Here is a 24,922-nt window from a genome sequence, read left to right on the forward strand (position 1 = left end):
CCCAGCAGCTGGATCCGGCCTGCGAGGTTCCCCACACACAGCGGGAAGCCAGTGGTGGTGCTCCATCCTCACCGGCAGTGGGGAGGGCAGGATGAGCCCTGAGCCCACCTGCAAGACAGTTGTGGTCTGCGGCCCCCACTTGGAGACTCAGTGCTTTAGAGAACTACCCATAGTCTCCTATAGACAAGCACCTAACCTCAGGATGGCTACGTCTAGACCGGCATGATTTTCTGCAAATGCTTTTAACGGAAAAGTTTTCCGTTAAAAGCATTTGCGGAAAAGAGCGTCTAGATTGGCACGGACTTTTTGTGGAAAAGCGTCCGTGCCAATCTAGACGTGCTTTTCCGCAAAAAAGCCCCGATCGCCATTTTCGCAATCAGGGCTTTTTTGCACAAAACAAATCTGGGCTGTCTACACTGGCCCTTTTGCACAAAAGCTTTTGCACAAAAGGACTTTTGCCCGAATGGGAGCAGCATAGTATTTCCGCAAGAAGCACTGATTTCTTACATGAGATCGGCAGTGTTCTTGCGGAAATTCAAGCGGCCAGTGTAGACAGCTGGCAAGTTTTTCCGCAAAAGCAGCTACTTTTGCGGAAAAACTTGCCAGTCTAGACACAGCCGATGATTCTTACCTACAACTACAGGACATACCACACTAATACCAACCCTGGAACTTTCCCTTGCAACAAACCCCGGTGCCAGCTTTGTCCACATATTTACTCTGCTGATAGCATTATTGGACCTAACCATCCCTATTCCAAGATCAAGAACACATATTCCTGTTCATCCAGAAATACAAATTATGCCATCACGTGCCTAAAGTGTCCGTCTGCTATGTACATTGGACAAACATCTCAGACACTTCACCAAAGGATCAATACCCACAAAACAGATATTAGCCAGGATCACAAAGAAAAGACAGTTTCTTGCCATTTCAACCAGCAAGGACATTGTCTCAACAACTTGATTCCCTCCATCCTGCTTCAAAGACCTTTTAAGACTGCACTTGAAAGAGAATCCTCTGAACTGTCATTCATGCTTAAATTCAACACTTTACACCTAAGTTTGAACAAAGACTTTAATTATCTTACCCATTACAAAGATAGCTTCCCCAATTATCACCTCTAATATCATTAGCTCACAGATATTTACCTCCCCCCACCATCCTCCTTCCGTTCTGAAATTTGATTTGTCCTTTTCATGTGTGTTCATTTTTTTAAATTATATCTTTGGTATATATGGTCGTGACAATTTTCTTCCACTATTTGATCTGAGGAAGTGGGTCTGGCCTACGAAAGCTCATCATCTAATAAACCATCTTGTTAGTCTTTAAAGTGCTACATAGTCCTGTATTTTGTTTCAGCTATCCCCTCCAATATAATCCACTGCCTTCCACCCCTCTCTGTGCCAGCCCCCACAGGAGATAGCCAAACCCTTCTCCTGCCAGTCTAGGGCAAATGTTTCAGCAGGGCCAGGGACCGTGCTGCCTAGGGGTGTAATAGTGTAGTCAATTAACCAATTCATTATAGGTTAATGCTATAGACTACATGCATTCTCTGGCCCCACCCCCAGACAGGGGCTGCTGCCGCCCTGCACTGCTGCCTCTATATCAGAGGCACTGAGCGACAGGCAGACGGTCTGTGATGGGGGCTGGTTTTTAAACTGGCTCCCCTCGCGGACCAGCTCCCACCTGGCACCCCCCGCCGAGTGGCAGGGGAGTCCTCGGGAGTGGGGCTGGAGCACACTGCCCCAGGGACTATCAAATAGTCGACGAACCGATAAGAATTCACGAGGTTACTTGGCTATTCGATTAACCGATATTTAGCATCCCTAATGCTGCCTGGCTAGGAATCCTGCCCAGCGGGAAAGCAAACGGGGGAGGGGGGGCTTGCCCTGGGGGCCGCGAGCGGGGCTTTGCTGGACTCTGGCAATCGCACACGTGGGCAGGCGCTCAAGGGCCGGGAGCGGTTGGAACAAACAAAGCTCAGGGCACTGGCTGAGGTGGGAGCTGAGGGCCCCCCGCTCCTCTGCCTCGCTGCTATACAGCCCCCACGGCTGAGGGACCAAGCCTGTCAGGCGCCGAGCTCCCTCCCCTCCCCCCAGCCGGCCGTGGGCAGGAGGCGATGGTGCTCGGCCTGCGGCTGGCTCAGGCCTGTCACACACAAGAGCAGGGCGTGGGCTCTCCCCGGGCGCCGACCCCCAGCAGCCTCCCTCACGCTGCGGGATAAAGCGCCTCATCTTGCCTGCGCAAACTTGGCTGCCCCCTCACCAGGAGACGGCTGCTTGGGCTCCCACCCGCCACGTCCGAGCGGCTCATAGCGCAGCCCATGCTGGCGGCCAGCTTCCCCGCGTGGGCACATGGGAGATCGTCCAGCTCTGACCATCCCACGCACTCCCCCGGGATCTCCTCCACCGGGCTGTGTGCCGGACACTGGTATTACCCACCCTGCCCACTGTCGCTGTCATGAGCCCTTAACGGCACAGTCCTCCTGGAAAGAAAGACAGCGGAGGAACTGGCATTTTCCACGCGGGAGCCAGAACATCCCCGACCCCCTTTGCCCTGCCCCCAGCACCCTCCCTCCCCCCGCATGGACAGAACAAAAACAGGCAGCTTAACGTATTTTACTAAACTCTGCCAGGCTCTTCCTTCCCTGGCTGATCTCGGCAATGGCAGCCCATTGGGAAAAGCTGCTTCCTTCCTCACAGTGACCGGAAAGAGTCACAGAACCGTGAACCGTGGAGGGGCCACGCTCCAACGGAGAGGGGCACTGGTGGGTGGGCCAGGGTGGTGCAAGGATCTGACGCTGCAGCCTTAGTGGCCAGGGCAGGAGACTGATGGAACCATGAACCCTGACACAGGAGCTGGCCATGGTGCTAACTTGATAGCACTGGCTGGTCCTCCAACTACCCAGTGCTGGGAACTCATCTGTTATCCACCACAGCTTCTGCAAGGGGGTCTGAAAAGAGAACATCTGCGGTTGTGGGGAGGGGGAATCAAGGAAGGAACGTAAGAACAGCTAGACTGGGTCAGACCAAAGGTCCATCTAGCCCGGTGTCCTGTCTGCCCACAGTGGCCAATGCCAGGTGCCCCAGAGGGAACAGAACAGGGAATCACCCAGAGATCCATCCCATCACAGACTTCCAGCCTCTGACAGACAAGAGGCTAGGGACACCATTTCCACCCACCGTGGCTAATAAATATCAGTGGCCCTAACCTCCATGAATTGATCTAGTCCTTTTTTGAACCCCGTTCAAGTCCTGGTCTTCACAACATCCTCTGGCAAGGAGTTCCACAGGTTGACTGCATTGTATGAATAATTCCTTTTGATTGTTTTAAACCTGCTACCTATTCATTTCATTTGGTGACCCCTAGTTCTTATGCTATGAGAACAAGTAAATAGCTTTTCCTTATTCACTTTCTCCCCACCGGTCATGATTTTATAGACCTCTATCTTATCACCCTTAGTCTCTTTTCTAAGCTGAAAAGTCCAAGTCTTATTAACCATGCTTTATATGGGACCCATTCCAAACCCCGAATCATTTTTGTTGCCCTTTTCTGAACCTTTTCCGATACCAAGCGATTTTTTTCAGATGAGGCAACCACATCTGCATGCAAAATACAGGACTATGTAGCACTTTAAAGACTAACAAGATGGTTTATTAGATGATGAGCTTTCGTGGGCCAGACCCACTTCCTCAGATCAAATAGTGGAAGAAAATAGTCACAACCATATATACCAAAGGATACAATTAAAAAAAATGAACAAATATGAAAAGGACAAATCAAATATCAGAACAGAAGGGGGATGCGGGGGGCGGGGGCGGGGAGGGGGAAGGTAAATGTCTGTGAGCTAATGATATTAGAGGTGATAATTGGGGAAGCTATCTTTGTAATGGGTAAGATAACTAGAGTGTTATCTTCTGTTATCTTCAGTTCTGATATTTGATTTGTCCTTTTCATATGTGTTCATTTTTTTAAATTGTATCCTTTGGTATATATGGTTGTGACTATTTTCTTCCACTATTTGATTTGAGGAAGTGGGTCTGGCCCACGAAAGCTGTTCATCTAATAAACCATCTTGTTAGTCTTTAAAGTGCTACATAGTCCTGTATTTTGCTTCAGCTACACCAGACTAACAAGGCTACATTTCTATCACTATTCTACATCTGCATGCAGCGTGCGCGTACCATGGTTTTATACAGAGGCATTACAGTATTTTCTGTCTTATTCTCTATCCCTTTTTAAATGATTCCTAATGTTTGCTGTTTTGACTGGTGCTGCGCCCTGAGTGGATATTTTCAGAAAACTATCCACCGTGACTCCAAGATCTCTGTCTGGAGTCGTTACAGCTAAATTAGTCCCCACCATATTGTATGTATAGTTGGGATTCTTTTTTCCAACTTTTTATCAACATTAAATTTCATTTGTCATTTTGTTGACCAATCCCTTCTAAAACATTTCATGTGACTCTGATTTTTCTATCCAGGAAGGAAAGCGAGAAGATGGGGACGCCTGGTGGAAGCTTTGCTTTGTCACTGAAGAAGCGGCTGCAGGGCTGAAAGTTGGAGACGTCGCCTCGTTGCCTGTAAGTCAGAGGAGGGGGCAGAGTCCAGGAAGCACAAAGGCAGCAGTTCACCAAGTTTTTATTTGAGTTAGAGGCTCCTTAAAAAAAATTCAAACCAAGAGACGAATCAGCAACTCAAATTTTCAACAGTAACAACTAACAATGCGGGTCCGAGCTTGCGGGCCTGCCACGGAGCAGGACTTTCCGACTGTGTGAGGTGCCCGCCCTCTGAGAATCAGGCCCCTCTGACAGCAGCTCCCCAACTCGGGACTCACTTTGGAAAACTGAGATCAGTGCATTCAGCCGGCAGGACTGGCAGAGGTTGGGAACTACCATTAACAGACTAGCCGGATGTGACTGACAATACAACAAAGAACCACCCGCTGGAAAAGCCCTCCTGTAAAATGTAAGGGGAGTCACAGCTCTAAGTGGCTCTCCCCGGTCTTCTATCTCTCCCCCTCAACAATAAAACCCACCATGATCTCAGTGACTCCAACCCACCCCAGAGCACAGGGACCTCTCCCAAACTAAGGGAGCTATTACAGATTCGACTGTGCACAGGGGGAGGAAAAAAGCCATTCTCCCCGTGTCCCCCCCGCGTATTCCTCTTGTGCATTTGAGAGACAGTCACTGCTATCTTCCCACGAGCTGTGTATGACTCCCTCACTGCAACAGGGGAGAGAGCCAGACTTTCAGACAGACCGAAGCCATCAGAAAATCCACACAAGGGCAGGATCTGAACCAAACGGGAACTTTTTACCAACTGACTGGATTGCATGTTGGTGTCCTTACACCTCGGGGCCAGATGTGCAGCGGGTGTCAATTGGCACAGACCCAAGCAACTGGGTCTAGCTCTGAGAATCCGGCCATGCCGTTCCTAAGGCAGAAATGCAAAGAATCAATCCATTGTCTCTCCCAGCTCTCCCTAATCACTTACTCAACAGGCAGCTGAAGGGCCAAGAACAGGGGAGAAGCCACAGAGGCCTTTAGATGCCTGTTGCAGCAGCCACACTACCCCTTCCTGCTTTGGCCCCTCCGTGGCTCGCTGCACTCTAGGCCAGGTCAGAGACGCACACACGTGGCCAGCTGGAACGTAGGGCTCGGTCACAGCAAGGTCGTCGAGACCAAGTCGTTCCCGGACCGGGGAAGGGACGTGAATGTTCCTCTCTAGCAACCGACAGCTGAGCCAATCCCAGAGCGAACAGCACGTCACTCCCAAGGAGGCGGCACAAGCGAAGCCCGGGAAGTGACAATCTTTCCCCTAGAGTTCTCCTACAGCAGTTCCGGTTGTGAATAACACACTCCACGCCGCTTTCGGTTCTCAGCACACGGCAGTCATGTTTCAACGGGTGTTAGGTTACAAGCGGCAAGGGATTCCCCCAGGGTAGCAAGCATGGAAAGGGACGAGACCCACACTCCGCTTCTCGGCTGTTATACAGGCAGCAAAACCTTGAAAGCTGATCTTCAGTGTAGGGAAAGACTCCAGTGCCCGGGGAGAAAACTACTGCAGAAGACACTGAAGTCCTCCAGAAAGGGGAAAGGTGGGGCAAAGGTGCATCTCTCTCAGAGAAGCAGGAGTCGGGAACGTCCTCACATGAACATGTCGTCATAGCCTGGAGGGGGCAGGTGATCCGGATCTGGCCTGCAACAAGGAAGGAAGAGAGAGAGGGAAGTCAGAATGCAACACCCCTCCCTGGGCAACCCAGAGAGCCAAGAGAGTCGGGTGTAGATAGCAAACAACAGGAAAACTCCAGCCTGAAGCAACACACAGACGCACAGCTAGGTACCCACCCTGCAGGACCGCCTCTCCCGGGGCCAAACGGGTCGAATCTGGCACCTGGCGGAACAGCCCCAGGCGGAAGCCTGCTTGGGAGCCCGGAGGATGGGTTGAAAGGAGGCCTTCGAAATCCGGAGCGGAGCGGATCGGCGATCATACCGCCGCGGCGGCCCCTGGGAGGAAGAAGAGAGGCGAATGAGCGCAGGGTCGCAGCTAGCGCGAATTGGCAAGCAGGGTCTCCGGCTCCCGCCTACTCCGAGCGCGGATCCCTGCTCCCTGAGCAGCCAGGAAAACGGAGTCCGGTGTTGAATGGCAGCGCGGGACGAGGGGTGGGACTGTCCGAGTGCAGCGCAGCAGAGCAGGGACTGGGGGAGAGTCAGGCAGCGAGAACCAGCGTGGTTAGGTGTAATCCCAAGACCGGGGACGAGAGGCACAGCACAAGGGGGAGACTTCACACCTGCTCAGCGCCAAGGCCCTGTGGTCTGCGCTGGCCACATAAAGGGGTCACAGGGTGAGTGGGAACCAGCCCCCACCATCCAATGCCTGACATCACTGGTCTTACCGGGAAAGCTCCGAGCATGAGAACCCGCGTGCACTGGCGTGATGGGAAACAGGGCTTAGCGTTAGCTAAGGGCTGTCGTGGTTCCCATCGCGTCAGGGGCCCGAGTACTTCACCCCGGGGGCGGGGCACTGCCCAGGGTGCGAGTAGGGTCAGTTAACACCTGTTCTACCGCAATGCATGCTGGGAAATGACAAGCCCCTTCACCGCCCTGCCTTCCTGTCCCCAAAGCAGCCTGTTCAAGGCAGATGCATCCCTTGCAGCCCCGCTGGCCATCATGGGGAGTGGGGGGGGTGTGGCGAGGCGGGGGGGAAGGGTAGAGACGAAGCCGGGATGGTCTTTGCTCTGCTCGCTTCCTTGTGTGGCATGGGATCTCTGCTGGCCTGCAATGGCCCCCTGGCTGTGCCTCAGTTTCCCTGGGCGCTGCACCCATCCCTAGATGGGGATGGGGATTTCGGGCGTGACTCATGGACGGAGGCTGCCTCAGCAGGTACCCATTGGCTGATGCCCTTGGTTGCCTGAGCCTGGGAGAAGGGTGCAACCCGGCGACACCTTCTGCAGGGGAAGCTGGACAAGGGAAGAGGCGAGGCTGGAACCAGTTGCCGAGCGTGTGAGTGAGTCTCGGCTGGCGTAAGATACAGGTAGGGGGCCCAGGCTCGGGGCCCCCCTCTGCCCTGACTGCTCCTGGGGTCTGTGCCAGCCAGTCTGTCCTGCGCGGAGTCCCTGTCAACTAATAAACCTTCCGTTCTCCCTGCCAGCTGAGTCAGGACCCGGTGACTCCCCACATTTCTGTGATGGGGGGCTCAGCCACGAACTGGGGGAGGCTCAGCCGAGGGGCAGGTTCCACTTTCCTCCAGGTTCTCCAAGGAGTCAAGAGACGCTCCGTGAGCCACGCCAGCTGTGAGAATATTTGGGACGGCAGCGCGTCACCCCTCCCGCCCCTGCTGCCGCAGACCTGTGGAGCTTCAGGAATGGTCAGACGCTTCCCCCCTCCCTCCCCGGCCTCGGTTTCCTTTGCTGATTGATGGCTGTTCCTTCCACTCATGTAGCTCCCTGCTCTTGGCTGCCTCTGATTAAATACAAATTGCAGAGTTATTGCCAAACAAACAAGCATCATTCTGGGCTGCATGAACAGGAGCGTTGTGAGCAAGACACGAGGAGTCATTCTTCCGCTCTACTCTGCGCTGGTTAGGCCTCAGTTGGAGTCTTGTGTCCAGTTCTGGGCACCGCATTTCAAGAAAGATGGGGAGAAATTGGAGAGGGGCCAGAGACGAGCAACAAAAGTGATCAAAAGTCTAGAAAACATGAGCTATGAGGGAAGAACTGGGCTTCTTTAGTTTCGGAATAGAGAAGACTGAGAGGGGACATGAGAGCCGTTTTCAAGTATCTAAAAGGGTGTTACAAGGAGGAGAGGGAAAAATTATTCTCCTTGGCCTCCGAGGACAGGACAAGAAGCAAGGGGCTTCAATTGCAGCCAGGGAGGTTTAGGTTGGACAGCAGGAAAAACTTCCTGCCTGTCCAGGTGGTTAAACACTGGAATCAATTGCCCAGGGAGGCTGTGGAATCTCCATCCCTGGAGATATTTAAGAGCCAGTTGGATAGACACCTGTCAGGGATGATGCAGATCAGTGTTTCCCAATTTTATTTGGCCATGGAACCCCTAAGGTGGCTTAAAAATAAAAAAAGCCCCCGGCAATTTGTTGAGCAAAAAAAAAGTCCAAACACAAAAAAGCTCTGTCTCTTTAAGAGGCTGCGGGGGAGCACCCATTTGGAAACACTGATCTATATGGTGCTTGGTCCTGCCGGGAGGGCTGGGGACTGGACTCGATTCCTCTCGAGGGCCCTGCCAGTTCTAGGGTTTTATGAAATGCCCCATTTCCTGCCCCAAGGCCATGTCGCGGGAGTTCCCAGAACCCTTCTTTGGGCCCAGCCGCTTGGCACCTTTTCCAAAGCCGGGCCTGGAAGCCGCGTGCTAGCCCAGCTGTGTCAGCCTCTGTGCCTTGCACGGCACTGCCCTGGTAGTCCAGTGTGTGTGATCGCAGCTGGAGCCTCGGGACGCTACCACAAGACAAGTAATTGGCCTCAGCTACAGCAGGCGCCTTCGTGGGCCACTCGCCCGTCAGGGGAAGCCCACAGGGAGGCCCCCTTCAGAGCCAGACGCTAAGTACACGTAAGAAAGAAATCGCTTTCGGAGACAGGAAGCGGGCTGGCAAGGGACCGGGCTGATCTCCCGCCGCTGGGCATGCAGGACTGATTTCCAGCCCCCTCCACTTCACACTCCTCTCTCCAGCCTCTACGGGAGGTTTCCCGAAGATCCCTTTCTAGCCAGCCCCTGCAGAACAAAGCCCTCGGAGGGGAAACGAACCTCAGCAGCCCGAGGCTCCAAATCGGGATGGGAACGACGAGCCGACTATCCGCTAAGCAAATGCTTCTCGGACAGTCGACACTAGACCACTAGCAGCTTCCCCTGCCATCGCCGCCTCCGTCAGAAAGAGGAGAAGGCGCTTTAACACGGCAGTGCCGCATGGACCCCGGGCCAGACTCTGGGCCCTACCGCTTCGAATCGCTGTGAGGACCATGGGGCCGGCTCGAGTCCCCCGCTGGCCCCGTGTTCCCCGCGGTGCTCTCGCCTTTCAAGTGTAGCAAATTGCACCGACTATTCGATTAGCCGAGGAATCGAAATCGAACATCCCGAGCTCCGAATGGCAGGACTTCCCGGCCTCCCTAACGAGCTGGTTAGCCTGCCCACGGACTGGGCTGACTTTGGTTACACGGCTCTTTTCCTGGAATGGAAAGTGACGGCACCGTTCCCCCCTCCCCACTCCACAGGGCTGGAGGCCCAGGGCAGAAACACCCCTCCCCCCCCAGCTCCCCCATTCATCTCAACCTCACATCACATCGGGCAGCTCGCTCCTGTGTCGGAACAGCCCACAGATCCAACAGGGCTGGAGAGTCCGGGGGTAGAAAAAGCCACCGTGTCAATGGGAGGCTTAAATGCACTTGGCTGCGTCTTTACCTTTGATGCACTAGAGGAATTACCGCACGTTCGACCGATCAGCTATGGGGGAGGCAGGGACTCAGAACAATTCGCCCCCCTTTTTCGTTTGGAACCAGCTGTTGGTCCCTGGCTCGTGACACACGCAAACTGGGTCAGTGACAGCAGCAGCAAGGCCGAGCCGAGGAATTTCGGTCGCTCCCCGCGCCGCCCTGAGAAGCTGACGGAGCAGATCTACATTTGGAGGCCAGGGTGCGAACTGACGAGGGGCCAGATCCTCTCCTGGTGATACTCACCCAAAGGGGTCCAGGTCCTCTCCACCCACAGCAAAGGGGCCCAGCGGATCAGGCCTGAAACACAAGGCACAATGAGAGGGCCGAGTTCACGGTGGCCGGCGGGTGCGGGGAAAGAGGGCAGGAAGCACTGAGACCCCATGCAGATGCGCCCGTGCGGCTAGCGGAGCCTGCTGCTGGAGAGGAAGGCTGCGCTCAGGGGCGAGACTCTGCTGCAGCCGGGGTGGGGTATTTTTGTCTACAGTATAGAACAATCCGGTTTCACTCCCTGTGCGGACTAGAGTTACCGGCATGTCAGGGCCGGCGAGCCGCTAACAGCATCTTGGGAGGTGGCCGGTGGCTTTAATTCGTACAGAGACGAGTGGGAGAAGACCGCAGGTCGCGGGACGGGGCGGCAGGCCTGTGGAAATTTTCGTGGTACCCAGAACGCCCACAAATCCTTCCCCCGCTGAGGCATCCTCCCCACATCTGCCTAAGGTTCTAGGAGAGGGTGGGGGTGGGGGCAGGCCCTGGGAGGGAATTTGGGTGCAGGCTCCAGGCTGGGCAGAGGATTGGGGTGCAAGGTCTGGAACAGTTTGGGGGTGGGGGAGGGGGTAAGAGGGAGATGGGGGCAGGAGGGTGTGGGGGGGGGGGTGCACGCTCAGAGAGGGAGTTTGGAAGCGGACACACCGGGGAAGGAGTGGGGTGGCAGGTGGGGCTGGAGGACACACCGGGGAAAGGGAAGGGGTAACAGGTGGGGCCAGGGGATACAATGGGTGGCCCAGGGGATGAACCAGGGAAGGTGTGTGGGGGGGGGGGGGCGGGAAGAGGGGAGTAGCACGCAGGGCCAGGGAAGACACCCAGCCCAGTACTTTGCTGGAGCAGGGCCCCTGGGCATCATGGGTCCATTGAATTTGCCACCCCCACCTCCAAACTCCCTCTCTGAGCCTGCAGAGGGACCCCACCCACTGGCGGGGGGGGGGGGCGAGGAGGGAGAAGTGTTGGCAGTGCAGCTGCAGCATCATGATTCTCCATCCGGGGTGTTGTGCTGCCAAGCTGTTCCAGGGGAGGGGGGGAGGGGAGATCATTGATAAGGGAAGCAAAGTGAAAAGGCTTTTCCTCGCCCTCCCAAAAGCGGGCGCTGGGTCTTCTGCCCCTGCAGGGCCACGGCTCAGCCCCTGGCAGCATAGGAGGCACTGCGGGGCACACAAACGGCTCTTCCTGCCATCGCCAGGCGGGCCCCCGATAACACCCCATCACAAGAACGCAGCTCCAGGCTTGTCCCGCAGGGCCTCCCTCACCAGACCCCAGCTCCGCTCCGGGGATGGAAGGGAGCTCGGCCGTCTGCCCTCCCCGCTCCAGTCACGAGGCACCAGGCTGGACTCAGCATCGGCCCTGACCTAGCGCAGACACGGGCAGCTCGCCCATCGCTGAGCTGCCAGCCGGCTACGGGGGCCTCCTTCCCCTGGGCAGCCCCTTGCCCCCCAGCCCTGGGCACTCAGCCCCCCCTCGGCTGGGCAGACGCCTCAGAGACCGGCCTGCTTCCCTCCCTGTCCTGAGCCCTCCTGACTCCGGCTGCAGGCCCCTCCCCAAGCCTGGACGCTCCCGACAGACCATTAATCCCTTCAGAGCTAGGCCTGCCACACAGCGCTAGACTACGCACCCGGGCCCATGGCAGTGGGGCAGAGGGTGGGAAGGAACATGGGGGTCTCTGGAGAGCCAGATGCTCCGTCGCTGCTTTCCTACCCCCCACCTCATCTAAAAGCAGCGCTGGCTACACCGCCCCGTCCCCTGGCCCGCGTCTTGCTCACCAAGATGGCTGCCAGTCCCGGAGAGGCTGCCGGGGAGGAATCCGAAAGGGGTCGCAATCCGGAGCAGGGGCAGGCGGGACGTTCTTCTCGGGCTTGGGCTCCTTTTCGGGGTCGCCCTTCTCCTTGGGAGCCCCCAAGGGAGAGATGATGCCGGTGACAATCCTGGTCTGCAGCTCCTCGACGTTCTTGTACACCCTGCGGGGCGAGAGGGAGCGTCCGGGCTGACGGGGCCGCTCCCAGGGTCCCGCGAGGAAGGGGGGGGTGGGGAAGGCCCTAAGGCCACGGGGCGATGGGCTCCCAATGGGGGACACACGCAGCACAAGCGCCCTCTCCAACTCCCCAGCAGTGGGCAGGGTCGGCCCGCGGCCCCGGCCAGACTGTCCGAGCGGGAGGGACCTCTGTGGATTTGGGCGTGTTTCTCCTTTGGCATTGCTGGCCGGCGTCCAAGCTAGGGTTCCCTTATCTGTGAACGGCGGGGCAGCCGGCAGCCCCAGCGGGGCTCTGCTAAAGGGGAAGTGACAAACGCTGGAACAGAACCACTGCCAGACACCTGGCACTGGCCTGTGCGGACGTGTCGGCCGAGATGCAGCCTGGGAAGCAGGGAGCAGCGGGGCAAGTCTCTGCTTTGCAGGAGAGTGGACAGAGGCAGGAGGGAATTGCAGAACTTGGAAGCGGGGAAAATAAATCCCTGTTGGATAGTCCCTGCCCCCCCGCAGCTGGGGCGGCGTTGCTCCCTGCACCTCATGCTGGGTGCTTGGTGAACTCTAGGGTCGGATGTCCTAAGCCCCAGAGCACCCACAACCACCCTCCAGTGACCATTCCAGTGCTACAATCGCCCACGGGTACATGTGCAGGGTTGCATGCATGGGCGGCCGGTGCGTAAGGCAGGAGGAGGCGTTGCCTTTCCAAACCGCCAGCCTGGCCTCGCCCACACTCCATCCCCAGAACCCCTGCTACTGGGGGCGAAGTGTTGGCTACTGGGGGCGAAGTGTTGCTGCCCCGCAAGCACCCGCCCTCCCCATGCTCTGAGCACCCCCCCACCCCCCATAATGGGGGCATGGCCTAGGCAGAAGGGGCGGGGCTGGGGGCTTGTCTTCCCCAGCCCGACCTTCACCCATCACCCGTGACTGCAAGCAAACCTCTCCGAAGTACCACCACTTCCCCCACGGCCAGTCAATGGCCGAGGTCTGTACCGCGGGGTCTGTGTTGGATTCAGGCTGTCGGCTCCTTGGAGACAGGGGCTCTGCTTTCACGCAGGGAAATGAAGTTGCAGAGCCAGCCAGAGGCTCAGCTGGGATTAGGACGCCCAAAGCAGTGACTCCCATCCCGGGCCTAAGCCAGAGGCCTCGTGGCCTAGCTCCCTCTTTTCTCCCAGCCTCCTGGGGTGCACCAGGGCTTGGGGAAAGGGGAGAACAGGGAGGGGCATTTAAGCTTTTTCTGCAAACAGCCTCTCACATCCCTCTTCCCCCTTGTTTGTTTCACTGCCCCGCCCCTTCCTCTGGCTACTCGCCTCCCCTCCCCTCCCCTCCCGGGCTTGTGGGGGGCAGGCCGGTACCTGTGGAAATCCTCCAAGTGCTCCGGGTCGATGTAATCCGCCACGCTCAAGGTCAAATCCGCCACCTGCTTGGAGCTGCAATCCTGGGGAAGGACACACGACATGCTGCCTCAGCAGCCACGCACGCGGGGGAGGGGGTGCAGACAACAGCAGAACAGGCGAGTGTGCATGCAGGGGAGGAGGAGGGATCTAACGCAGGGGCCCTCACGGGAGTTTGTGGCTTCTCCGGCGCTCGTCAATGCAGGATCCACGTGTCTGGATTCTCAGCTGCCCCAGTGCAACCCGCTCTGCCTGTCTGGGCTGCCAAGGGCTAGCCGGGCGCTGCGCTGACCCAGCAGGAGAGGGGCCGTTACAAAGCAGACGGGGCCGACCACGCAGGCTGGCAACCAGGGGCCAGTTGTAGTGGATGCTGCAACGTGTCAGCCAGCGTGGGCTGGGCAGCCAGATCCCTGCTACACCGCGAGGCATGTCTGACTGTAGCCTCCTGCTTCGCACCGGGCACAGCACGGCCTGGGCTAGATCCTCGGTGGGCAGGAAAGAGCACCACACCGTGGCAGGCCTGACGGGACACTGATCTCCACCAGCAGTGGATCTATCCCGGGCGTGAGCTCGGCACCACCCCACCATCACAGCCGCCGGTGCCACGCTCCTCTCGGACGTCGGGGACACCGACTCGCGTGCCCCGAGCACAGAATCAGGGCCACGCGGGCTACCGCTCTGCCCTTCAGCTGTCTGGGTTTCTTGCCTCTCACTCAACAGGCGCCATGGGCATCGGGGGAACCTAGGGGCCCAGGAAAACGGATTCTTGAGGGAGCCCCTGTGGTTATCCCTTACAGGGACGGCACGGACCCCGCGCCTCCTGGGAGTGGAGACGCCCTGGGGGCCCGATCCGTACACAGCGCCCAGCCTCACCATGATGTTGAGAATCATGCTGCTGTCCACCATGATGCCCTTCAGCAGGAGCTCGTGGCGGTCGTCCGTGGACTTGTACCGCAGCGTGTACAGGTCCTTGTTGGCGTTCCACCCGGGCGGCAGCAGCTCCGACTTCCTCTCGTTGGGACCCGGCTGCGCAAGGGCGTCAGAGAGAGCACAGCTGGAGTCACCGCCGACACTGCCCGGAGATGCCGGCTGGGCATAGGAATCAGACAGGAGGGGGACCCCCCCCCCAAGGGGCTGCACTGATTACAGGATCGGGACCCAGGGTTCTGCTGCACAGGCGACCTGGATCACGCCCACAAAACAGGCTGCAAACAACCCTCTCCCGAATGAGACCCCCTCCCCCGAGCAGGGTATTTTCCGGCATTGGCACTTGGGGATTATACATGTAACCTCTCTAAAGGAGCCCCCAGGCCAAGACAGTCTGCCAGCTAACAGTCAAAGTCCTTCCCTTCTTAATTAACCTATTACAGCCCTTTCAGGGCCCTATCCTGTACATACTTGCTATATGATACAACGCTTACAGCTAGCTACAGCGTCACTGCAAAGCCCAGGCGCGTTCTTACAGGTAGCTCTCTCGATGTAAACACACATGCCCCCCCCGGAGAGGACCCCGCTCCCGCCGCTTCCTAGAGTATGCAGGATCGGGCCCTGCAAGCTAATCCACATGGGCTGATCACGGTCCACAACAGGCCCCACTTCAATAGCCTTGCAAGCCCAGGGAAGGGCCGTGCAGAGCAGGAAGCGCTGAAGCATCCCGAAGTCTCATCGGTGGCTCCTAAAGGCAAGGAAAACCCTTTTCCGCCTGTGACGTAGTGGGGGTACTTGCTGGGCTGTGGTGACCCCTGCTGTCTGGAGCAAGACCCAGCAGGGAAAACCTCGCTAGGCAGAGGTAATGCCAAACTTGTTGAACCAGTGGCCAGACACCCCCCATGGAGAGGAACAAAGGAACGTGGAATGCTGCCCTGGCTGGGGGGCAGGGCGGCAAGGGAATTTAGTTAGTTACGGTGGGAGAGCATGGAGGAGAGCCTAGGAGAAGGGGCTGGAGTTTAGGGGCCCAGTCTCCCCCATCTCAAGGGGGCCTGAGGCATCCTAGCCCAGCTCTGTGACCAGACTACATCTGTGCTGTGCTGTATCCTGGAGAGGCAATAAACTTCCTCTATTCCACCGGCTGGTGAAGTCTGTTTGTGCCATTTCGGGGTCGCAACTTTACGTGGGGTAAGAAAAAAAAACCCCATTCAACTTCCAGGCAGCCTCAGGCTGTGCGCTCTGCAATAAAGACAGTGCGGGGGGGGGGACAGGCGAGGGATGCTCCAGAGACAGGCCCCTGCGTCTGGCAGGGCAAAAACAACAGAAACAAAAGTGAAACTCAGCCGGGTCCTGGCTCAGGCCAGCCCATCCCCCGGGCCTGGGGAAAGCCGACACCACCTCCAGGAGCAAGGCGCAGGCCCTAGTCCTGCTGCACGGCGGGCCCGGCCGTCTCTCTGCACCGTCAGGGCCTGCTGGAGGTCGGTCTGTCTGTCTGTCCGTCCGTCTCCCTGCTGGAGGTCGGTCTGTCCGTCCGTCTCCCCCCCGATTGTCAGTCATTCCGGGCAGCGCGCTCTGCCCCTGCCCTGGTGGGAACCTCTGCTCCCCCCCCGGGCATGTGGGGTGCGGGCTTGGCAGCGGGGCTCAGCCACCCAGCTGGGCTTTGCACAGCGGGGAGGGGGCGCCTTGCAGAGCCCCCCCCCCCCCCCCAAGGCGGTGCCCCGCCCCCCGCGGCCCCCTTACCTGGTCCCCGGTGCCCAGCGCCCGGTACTGGTGCGAGAGCAGCTGCCAGTGCACGAAGCAGATGAGCGCGTCCTGCGGGCAAGCGAGCCCGGCCGCCTGCGAGGCGTGGAGCAGCTCCAGGCCCGCCATGCCGCCCTGCGAGCCCCGCCTGCCTGCCTGCCGCGGCGAGAACTGGGGCGGGGCGTGCGGTGCTCAGCCGCCACCCCCCCGCGGTCAGCTGCTGCCCGAGACCCGCCTCCCTGCTCGCGTTGGGGCTGGAACGGGGGGGGGCGCGGCAGCTCCCCCTGCCTTGAAGTGGTTTCCCTTCTGGGGGGGGGCGCCCTGTTTGGCTCACGTCAGCCCCCCCCCCACAAACCCTGTTCCAGATTGGCAGAAGTTTTGGGGGTGCCCAGAACCCCCCCTCAAGCTCGCTTACCCCCCCCCCCCACCTGCCTAAAGCTTGGGTGCAGGCGGGGTGAGGGGTGGAGCTCAGGGGGGACTGGGAGGTGGAGGTCCTGGGTGCAGGTTCTGGGAGAAAGTTTGGGGGCTGGCGGTGGGAAGAGGGTGCAGGCTCTGGAGGGAGTGGGGTACACAAGTGGGGGAGTGGATAGGGGTGCCCCTCTCTGGTAATGGTTCCTGGAGGAGTGGAGGTTAACTGGGTGCTGCTGCCCCCGTGGTAGCATGTTCTCCCCCATCCCTCCTGCCACCCTGCCGGCTCCTCCCAGGTATCCCCCAGACTGCCTGCTATCCCTGGGCAAGTTAAAACACTGAAAGGTGGGGACCGGCAGCTCAGTGTGGCTACAGCGGCTTCCGGCTGCTTATTCCCACAGCTGCCCACACGTGCATCTCTGCAGCTGGGGGGCTGTGCACCCTAACCCCGCTGCACTGCCAGTACTGGTGACGGCCCCCCCCCAAGCATTGTAAATCACCCAGGGGTAGCAGGGGGGACTGGGAGATGCAGGGCCAGGCGGCAAGGTTTGCTGGAGCCCAGCAATGTTCTCTCTAATTTTTCCATCTGTGTGCAGAATAAACTTTGTCATGTGCACCGCCAATATAAACACTTGCTGCTGACTGTGGGCGCTCTGCTTATCAGCTCGGCACCATTTGAATCTCTCCTGGGTGGCTGCCCAAGTGCTCGGCTTACAGGGAACACTGGGACGCAGCTCCAGGCCAAGAATATTCCTGGTGCGAGGGCACCACAGGGTCATATCACTTCCCCTATGTCCAGGAGAGTGGTGCACCCCTGAGTTATTCATGCAGGAGGTGGCCCCAAATCTGATAGAAGGGTCTCCCTGACTTTCCCCTTCTGTTGCCCCCAAGTCAATCTGGGAATTCTCCGTCAGAGCCGGAGAAACTTTATCCAGCATCAAAGCACAAGCTCCCCAAAGATGCTTTCAAAGGCTGTTTTTAGTCTGAGGAGCTGAGCTTAAAAAAAATCTGACATTTTAGTTTAATCACAGTTGGCAATGGGGAAAACTCAGTTGTAGGCAAAAGAGGTGGAAAGTCAGGTTGCACTTGACTTCCTGGTGGGAAAACCTGAAACTTCCGTTGTCTGTCGGTCAGGCTGATGTAGTTACTGTTTGACTTGTCAGGGGGGTTGAACTAATTCTAGCACCCAGATTTCGGTTTAATTGAGCCAGGTGGGCATGGGCCCTGATCCTGCAAACACTTCACTGAGCACTCTCAAAAATCTAGTGAAGCTTGTCATAAGTGTTGGCAGGATCTGGGCCTTTTTACGGAGTTTTCCAGTAGGGATGTACGTGACTAGTTGACTCCCTGATAAGCATGCACTTACTGGGTAGTCAAGTAGTGAATCAACTAGTCGCTCTTCCCTCCCACCCCATGCTGCCTCTATCAGAGAGAGACAGCGAGGCGGGGGGAGCAGGAGTCAGTGCTGGGGAGCCGAATTTTAAGCCGGCTCCCTCCAGCACCATCTCGGGGGCAGATGGGGCAGAGGAGGCAGAAGCGTAGCAGGGACTGGGTACGAGCCGGGAATCAGCTGGCTTGCGCCTGGTCCCTGCTGTGCCTATGCTTTTTAAACGTATTAAGAGCCTGGCAGCTCTTAATGAATTTTAAAAGGCAGAGCTGCAGTGGGGTTAGCTCCCAGGGCCGGCTCTGCAGTTTCCCCCATCAACGGAAATTCCATCAACTACTCAATTAGCTGATTACCCGCAATTGAACATCCCTAGTTTCCAGTTATGTTCAGTATGGATACTGGGGAGAATACCTAGTAACAGTCCCTATTAAAACTAACAAAACACCCCAAGGCTGTGTCTACACTGGCGCGATCTTGTGCCACAGCAGCCCCTCTTGTGCAAAAACTTGCTGCCTGTCTACACTGGCCGCGTGTTCTTGCGCAAGTAAACTGACGTTCTAATGGATGAAATCAGGGCTTCTTGCACCAGAACTCTGACACTCCCGCTCAGGAATAAGCCCTTTTGCGCAACTGTTCTTGCGCAAGAGGCCAGTGCAGACAGGCAACATGAATTTCTTGCGCAAGAAAGCCCTATGGTTAAAATGGCCACCGGAGCTTTCTTGTGCAAGAGAGCGTCTACACTGGCACGGATGCTCCTGTGCAAAAGCACATGCTAGTGTAGACTCTCTCTTCTGGAAGAGTTCTTGCACAAGAAGCTGCCAGTGTAGACGTAGCTAGTATTCTTGCCAGGGAATGGATCAGAGGATTTCCTGCCAGGGGACAGAATTACAAAAGAGCACCTTTGATTCACCACGCTCTGATGCTAAGCTAACAGGAAGGAGTGATCCGGCGGATCAGGACATACGTTAGGGAGAACAGGTGGGTGAGGTAATATCTGTTATTGGCCCAGCTTCTGAGGCTGTGTACATGGGAGCAGGGGCGGGTTATTCCAGGAAGAAGTGACTATTTTACAATTGTCTTAGGCCCTACTGCTGCAAACACTTCTGGGGTGTTGTGAAATAAGTTCCCACATATGTGTGAGCAAGACCAGGGCCTTACTGCTCCAAGGTGCCACCCACATATCCCGCTTCATTGGATGGGACTTTCACAAGTAGTTGTGAACCTGCTGTTGCTGGCAAGCTGGGGTGGAGAGGTGGTTTAAGGGGGGGACAATGAAGCCCGTCCCCTCAGTCCCATTGGGAAGCTCTGGCTCCATTACAAACCCAGCTGATCTGAGCTTGGAGCAGCAGGCAGAGCCCTGGAATGCTACTGACCTCACATCAGTGCCTGTCCAGATGAACGCCTCTGAAATCAAGGCACGTGCTCGGGCGGAAAACTGACGGTGCGAGCAGAGAATCAGGTCCTCTTTGTATGAAGAGTAACGGGTACCCTGGTGAATGCAGCAGGACCTCCTCCTGGTGCAGAATCAGACCCTGCCTGGCCTGTTACTGACCTTTTCAGCAGCTCTCCCCCATGCCTGAAATGACCCGGTTCTGCCCTGCCCAGGGGAGGTGACGGGAACTCAGCAGATGCAGCTTCTGCTGCTTACCCCGAGGTTGCCGAGTGATGATGTTTGTAGAGTTCTGAGTTCCAGGTTCTGAGCTGTCCGGGGATGGAGAGTGGAGCTGTGCGTGCTGTTTTCTGCCGGGGCTCTCAGACTGGGGGTCACGAGGTTATTATGGGTTAGGTTGCAAGAAAGCCCTGCCAGCCTCCACCCCCAAGCCTTGCTTCTTTATCATTTCTAACGGCCATACCTAGGGGTCACACTCAGAGACTTGCCATGTGAAAGGGGCCACGGATACTGACATTTGAGAACCACGTACCTGACAAGGAGGCGGTTTGCTCCCGAGCAGTTCAGCCCAGAGGAACAGGAAGCCAGCTGTAGCGGAGTCCTGCCGTCTCGAAAGTCGTATTTATTCACTTCCAGCGCTGTGGGGCTACCACACTCCAGTCGGGGGGGAGAGGGCTGTCTACATAGCAATCAAAGGTGTGATTGGAGCATGGCTGGGCGAAGGGTGTTAAATGTTGGTTAATTGACTAGTCGATGAACCTCATTAATTCTTATTGGTTACTCGACTATTCTATAGGCCCTGGGGGCAGGGCTGGCAGCCAGTGCACGCCGGCCCCACTCCCGAGGAGCCCCCTCCACTCTGCAATGCTGCCTCTGGATCAGAGGGAGCAGCATGGGGTGCTAGGTGGGAGCAGTTTAAAATCCAGCTCCCCTCACAGACTGGCTACCTGTCACCCTGCGTGGCAGCAGTGCCCGCCTAGCTCCTAATACACTTTAAATGCAGACCCACAGCGGGGATAGGTCCCAGACCCAGCGTGATTCAAGACTGAGCCGGGCTGCTGGCCAGCCTGCTAAAAAATTAACTGGCAGGGGAGGGGGAGAGAAACGTGTGTAGTCTATACCAGTAACCTATAAGCTTTTGCTTATCGGTTAATCGACTGTGCTATTACATCCCTAGGCTGGGCAGGCTGGCACAACTAAGAGCAGGGAAGGCATGGCAGAATGGGTTTCAGAGCAGGCTGTACAAGTACAGCCAGGGGCCCCGGGTACGTGCTTGCATTGCAAGCCTGCGCCGGAACCTGTGCATCTGTGGATCTTCACTGCTGCTTTTAGCCATGCCTGCTGGATTAAAGCGAGTACCATCCCAGAGCTGCAATAATGCAGTGTAGATGCACCCTGGAATTCTCCTGGGAGCAGAAATAGTCTCCCATGTGAAGGAAATTCTGCAAAGGACCTTTCCTGACAAATCAAATCCTGCCTGAAATAAATCAAATGCCCCTATTCCACAGTGGGGCTCTGGAGAGGGGGACTGGGCAGGAAAGTGTCTCTCTCAGCATGCGCCCTCCAGTGTGTGTGAAATCACAGGCCAGCAGGAGGCTGGTGGAAATGCTGGCAAGAGGATGGTTGTGGTACATTGCTGTATTTGGAAGGAGACAACTTCTCTGCAGCAAGGAACGGCACTCTCTTGTGACCGGAGATCTAACACTGTCCTCAATTCATCTCCCCACCACCTGCAAACCCCAGGAAGCAGATCAGAGTGATTGTGTAATTCCCAGGAAGTCTCCCATCCAAGTACTAACCAGGCCCAACCCTGCTTAGCTTCCAACATCACACAAGATCCAGCATGTTCAGGGTGGTACAGCCATGGGCTCACCAGGCCGGTTCTGGACAGGCAATTGTTCCAGGAATTACAAATGCCCACTAGAGGGCCCTCTGTGTCTTCCAATAAGACACTGGGCCGAATGGGGCTGCACTTGCTAGACTGAATGTGTGACCCTGGAGGTGAGTCTCCGTTCAAGGCTCAAGGAAACGTGTACCCCCAAGGAGAGGCGTTCCTGGCTCCTCCAACAGGGTAACCCCCTGCCTGCCTCCGATGCAGAAAGGCAGGAGAGGGGGAGCCCCCTCTGAAGCCCCCGAACTTCCTCCCCCCTCGTCGAGGGAGAAGAGGCAGCAGGTTAGAGACACAGAAAGAGGGCCTTGCAAAGATCAGGTTTCCCAGCCTAAATGCTCCCAAGGTTTGGGGGCAGGAGGCAGGTTCAGTCCTATCCCTGTAGGGTCCAACTGCTTTGCCGGATCTGCTGCCCCCACTATGCTAGCCCCCCTCCCCACTCCTTCTCAGCTTGCTTTGCGCACAACTTTGCCAGCGCCCCGGCAGGCAGGCGCCACCCCAGTTTTGTAGTTGGGTAAACTGAGGCACAGACCTCAGGGGATTTGGTCCTGGTTGTGCAGTGTGTCAGAACCCAGACGTCCCGCCCAGGGGAGCGGGGACAGTCAGAGTGAAATAGGGATGAGGAGCAGGGCTGAGTGCTGGGCCAGCGGCTCCATGGAAGGAGGTCGGCCTGCCTGCACGGAAGGCCCCATGCTGGGCCAGGAGAACTCAAAGAAGGGTGTTGGTAGGAAGAGGTACAACAGACAGCTCTGAGGGGTCGGGGAAGGTGTCTCCTTCTGCCAGCAGGGGGCAGAAGACACCCGAATAAAACAAAACCCCCTACCAAAACAAGCGGCTCCATTGCATGGGCATCTCCCCCTGGGTCACGTGCCGTCAAGGTGCTGTGTGTGCTATGGGCCTGCACTTGGGTTCTGCCGTGAGGAGCGTGGGGAAAGAAACCAGACTGAGGTGAGCACTGGCTGCTTCGGCCCCCGCGCTAGGGCAGACATGGAGAGACCAGGGCTGTGTCTACACTCGCGGCTTCTCGCGCCAGAAATATGCAAATGAGGCTGAGCGTGGAATATCGCCGAGCCTCATTGCGTACCTAACGAGCCGCCATTTTCGCAGAAGAGGCTCTTGCGCCAGAAGGAGCTGTCTACACGGCCCCTTCTTGCGCCACAAAACCCTCTTGCGATCACTTTTCAGGAAGAACGGCGTTGCGCAAGAGGGGTTTTGTGGCGCAAGAAGGGGCCGTGTAGACACTCCTTCTGGCGCAAGAGCCTCTTCTGCGAAAATGGCGGCTCGTTAGGTACGCAGACGAGGCTCGGCGATATTCCACGCTCAGCCTCATTTGCATATTTCTGGCGCAAGAAGCCGCGAGTGTGGCCATAGCCTAAGTGCCCTTTGGCTGGTTTTTTTGTCATTAGGATGTGGAATGTAGCTGGCAGCCACTGTGGATTTTTTAGTTTGCCCCCGACGCACGGTGACCCTCCCACCGGCAAGTATCCCCACCTAACAAGCCATTCTCATTGCAGGCCAGTCACTAGCGTGCGGGAAAACCCCTTCCATGGTCCTAGGCTCCTTTTTACCCCAGTGGCAGCCCCCGGGCATGGGGAGAATCAGGGGCCTCCCCTTACTCCAGGTTCCAGCCCAGGGCCCTAGGTAGCAGCCACTAATGGGCTCCTGTCCTTATCCCCACAGAATAGCAGCCTCTCCCAGGGCCACTTCCCCAAAAGCTCCCATACCACCTTTTCCTGGCACCTTGGTGACCCCTCTCCTGCTTGTAGCCTTCAGTTCCCCTCCACGCTGCACCTCCCCCGTCTCCCGTCAGTCACCCTTCTCCTTCCCCCTCCTCCCCTGAGGGGAAGCCTTTTACAGTAATTACTCGTTTAACACGTGCCCACTTAACATGTTTTCACGATAGCGCGATTTTTTGAGGGGAACGTTTTTTGAATAACACGACCGTCCCTGAAATAACACCGTTTCCCCAGCCGGCCTGTCGCCGGCAGCTGCGCAGGGCTTCCCCCGCCTCCCTGCAAAGCGGCGGAGGGTTCGCCGCTCGCCGCGCCATTCCCCGGCGACCCCCCCCTCGTCAGACGCACGGACGCAGTGTGGGTCCCGGAAGACCCGTCACAGCGGCATACTGTACTCCCAACCCAATCCTCCTTCCCTCTCCTCTCCGTCCCTTCCCCAGAGCCAAACCCCTCCCCTCCCTGCTATAACCCAGTCCCCTTTCTCCCCCAACCTTATGTCCCGGTCCGGGCTGCTAACAAGTGCAGGCTGGAGCCGTGAGCGCACATGCGGCTCTGAGCACCCCCGCCGAGAGAGCGGCTGACCGGAGCACTTCCGGGTTCCAGCTGATGCCCTATTGGGAGTTTTACTGTTCAGTACATTGTCTAATATTGACATTGACAACTCAGCACCAACAGAAAATTGATTTCGACACCACCGCTTGAAACGCAACCTCCACCTGTTCCATTATTTTCAGTGGGAAAATTGACCCCACGTAGCATGTTTTCACGTAACACGATCATTTTCTGAAATGTATCTACCGTGTTACATGAGGAATTACTGTGTAGTGGCCCACCCGGCCTTAACGAGTGGCTGGTGTCCCGTTAGCCTGCTGCTGCGGGCTGGCTCTGCATGGCTCTGGTGCCTGCCTGTCTTGGGTGCTGAGCAGCGGTCTCTGGCCGCCTGTGCAGGGAACAGGAACCCACTCACCCCCCTCCCGTGTACCTGCCCTCCTCCAAACTCCCGCAGCCCTGCCACAGTGCTCATCACCTCTGGATAGCAGGCCCGAGACACCCACAACAGGACCCTACAATGGAGCAATCAAACGTTAGCAGCCCTTAACTTTTGGGTCCCAGGTTCCCAAGCCATAAAAGGGGCTAAGGTGTACCCATCCCATAGGCCTTTTTGGGGCTTAATTAGTGAATGTCTGTCGGTGCTTTGAGCGCACCAGTCTCACGCAAGTGTTGGTCTTATCTCACCCCCCAGCTAAACACACCCTGCCATCTTCCTCCTCCGTTTCCTTCCTGCCTTCTGGTTGCCAGGGAAATAGCTGTCCTGGTAACCAGCTACCATCCATCTTTGACGCCTGTACCAGTCTGCTGGTGTCACTCCCCAATTCTCTGGCGGTAGCTCTGTGAAGAGCAGGTTGGTTTTCTGGATGGCGCCAACCCCAATTCTCTGCCCCTTTCCCCGTCACTGATTTCTCCTCAGTGGTTTTGTGCAGGCTATCCAACCACGTTGGGGTGGTAAATGGGAACTGGAAAGATCCCACCTCATTAAGGTGTGGTATCAGAGATAAGCAGCCCGCATCCAGGTATGCAAGTGGGTCAGGGGACATAGTGTGCCAGTAACATAATGAAGGAAAAGTCACCTCAAATATCCCATGTTGCTCCCTTGAACTTTCCTGTGGCCTGCAGATATCCAACTGCAGTCCAGTTTTCATTCAGCCTAAAACACTGCATGAAACCTATTGGCTGTCAACGCTTGGTACATTCCCGCTTTGAAACTGAGGGATTGGCTTGCAAAGAAACAAATAGCCCTGTTCCAGGATCAAAACAAACGCGCAGTTGTGAATCTAATTTGTATGCTCAGTGGGTATGTTTGTGCCTGTCGATTCAGT

General features: G+C 56.9%; 1 protein-coding gene across 3 annotated transcripts; it reads right to left on the bottom strand.

Annotated features, from left to right (window-relative positions):
- Positions 1 to 4,626: 4,626 nt before the first annotated feature.
- Positions 4,627 to 19,690, bottom strand: PSMF1 (proteasome inhibitor subunit 1). 3 transcript variants are annotated; one of them, XM_075900897.2, is made up of 8 exons: positions 19,587 to 19,690; positions 16,240 to 16,410; positions 14,446 to 14,661; positions 13,534 to 13,616; positions 11,979 to 12,173; positions 10,192 to 10,245; positions 6,356 to 6,514; positions 4,627 to 6,206 (listed from the first exon to the last, which is right to left on the bottom strand). In XM_075900897.2, exons 2-8 carry the CDS (start codon positions 16,366 to 16,368, stop codon positions 6,155 to 6,157), a joined length of 888 nt encoding a protein of 295 aa, XP_075757012.2. In that variant the 5' UTR covers positions 16,369 to 16,410; positions 19,587 to 19,690; the 3' UTR covers positions 4,627 to 6,154. The 3 variants fall into 3 exon arrangements, with proteins under 3 accessions (XP_075757012.2, XP_075757013.2, XP_075757011.2); XM_075900898.2 differs by lacking the exon at positions 19,587 to 19,690 and adding an exon at positions 19,408 to 19,548 and having other exon boundaries at positions 14,446 to 14,598; XM_075900896.2 differs by lacking the exon at positions 19,587 to 19,690 and adding an exon at positions 19,408 to 19,548.
- Between the last annotated feature and the right edge of the window lie 5,232 nt (positions 19,691 to 24,922).

The sequence above is a fragment of the Pelodiscus sinensis genome, chromosome 17 (genome assembly GCF_052426305.1).
Source record: "Pelodiscus sinensis isolate ZL-2025 chromosome 17, ASM5242630v1, whole genome shotgun sequence".
Taxonomy (NCBI): domain Eukaryota; kingdom Metazoa; phylum Chordata; order Testudines; family Trionychidae; genus Pelodiscus; species Pelodiscus sinensis.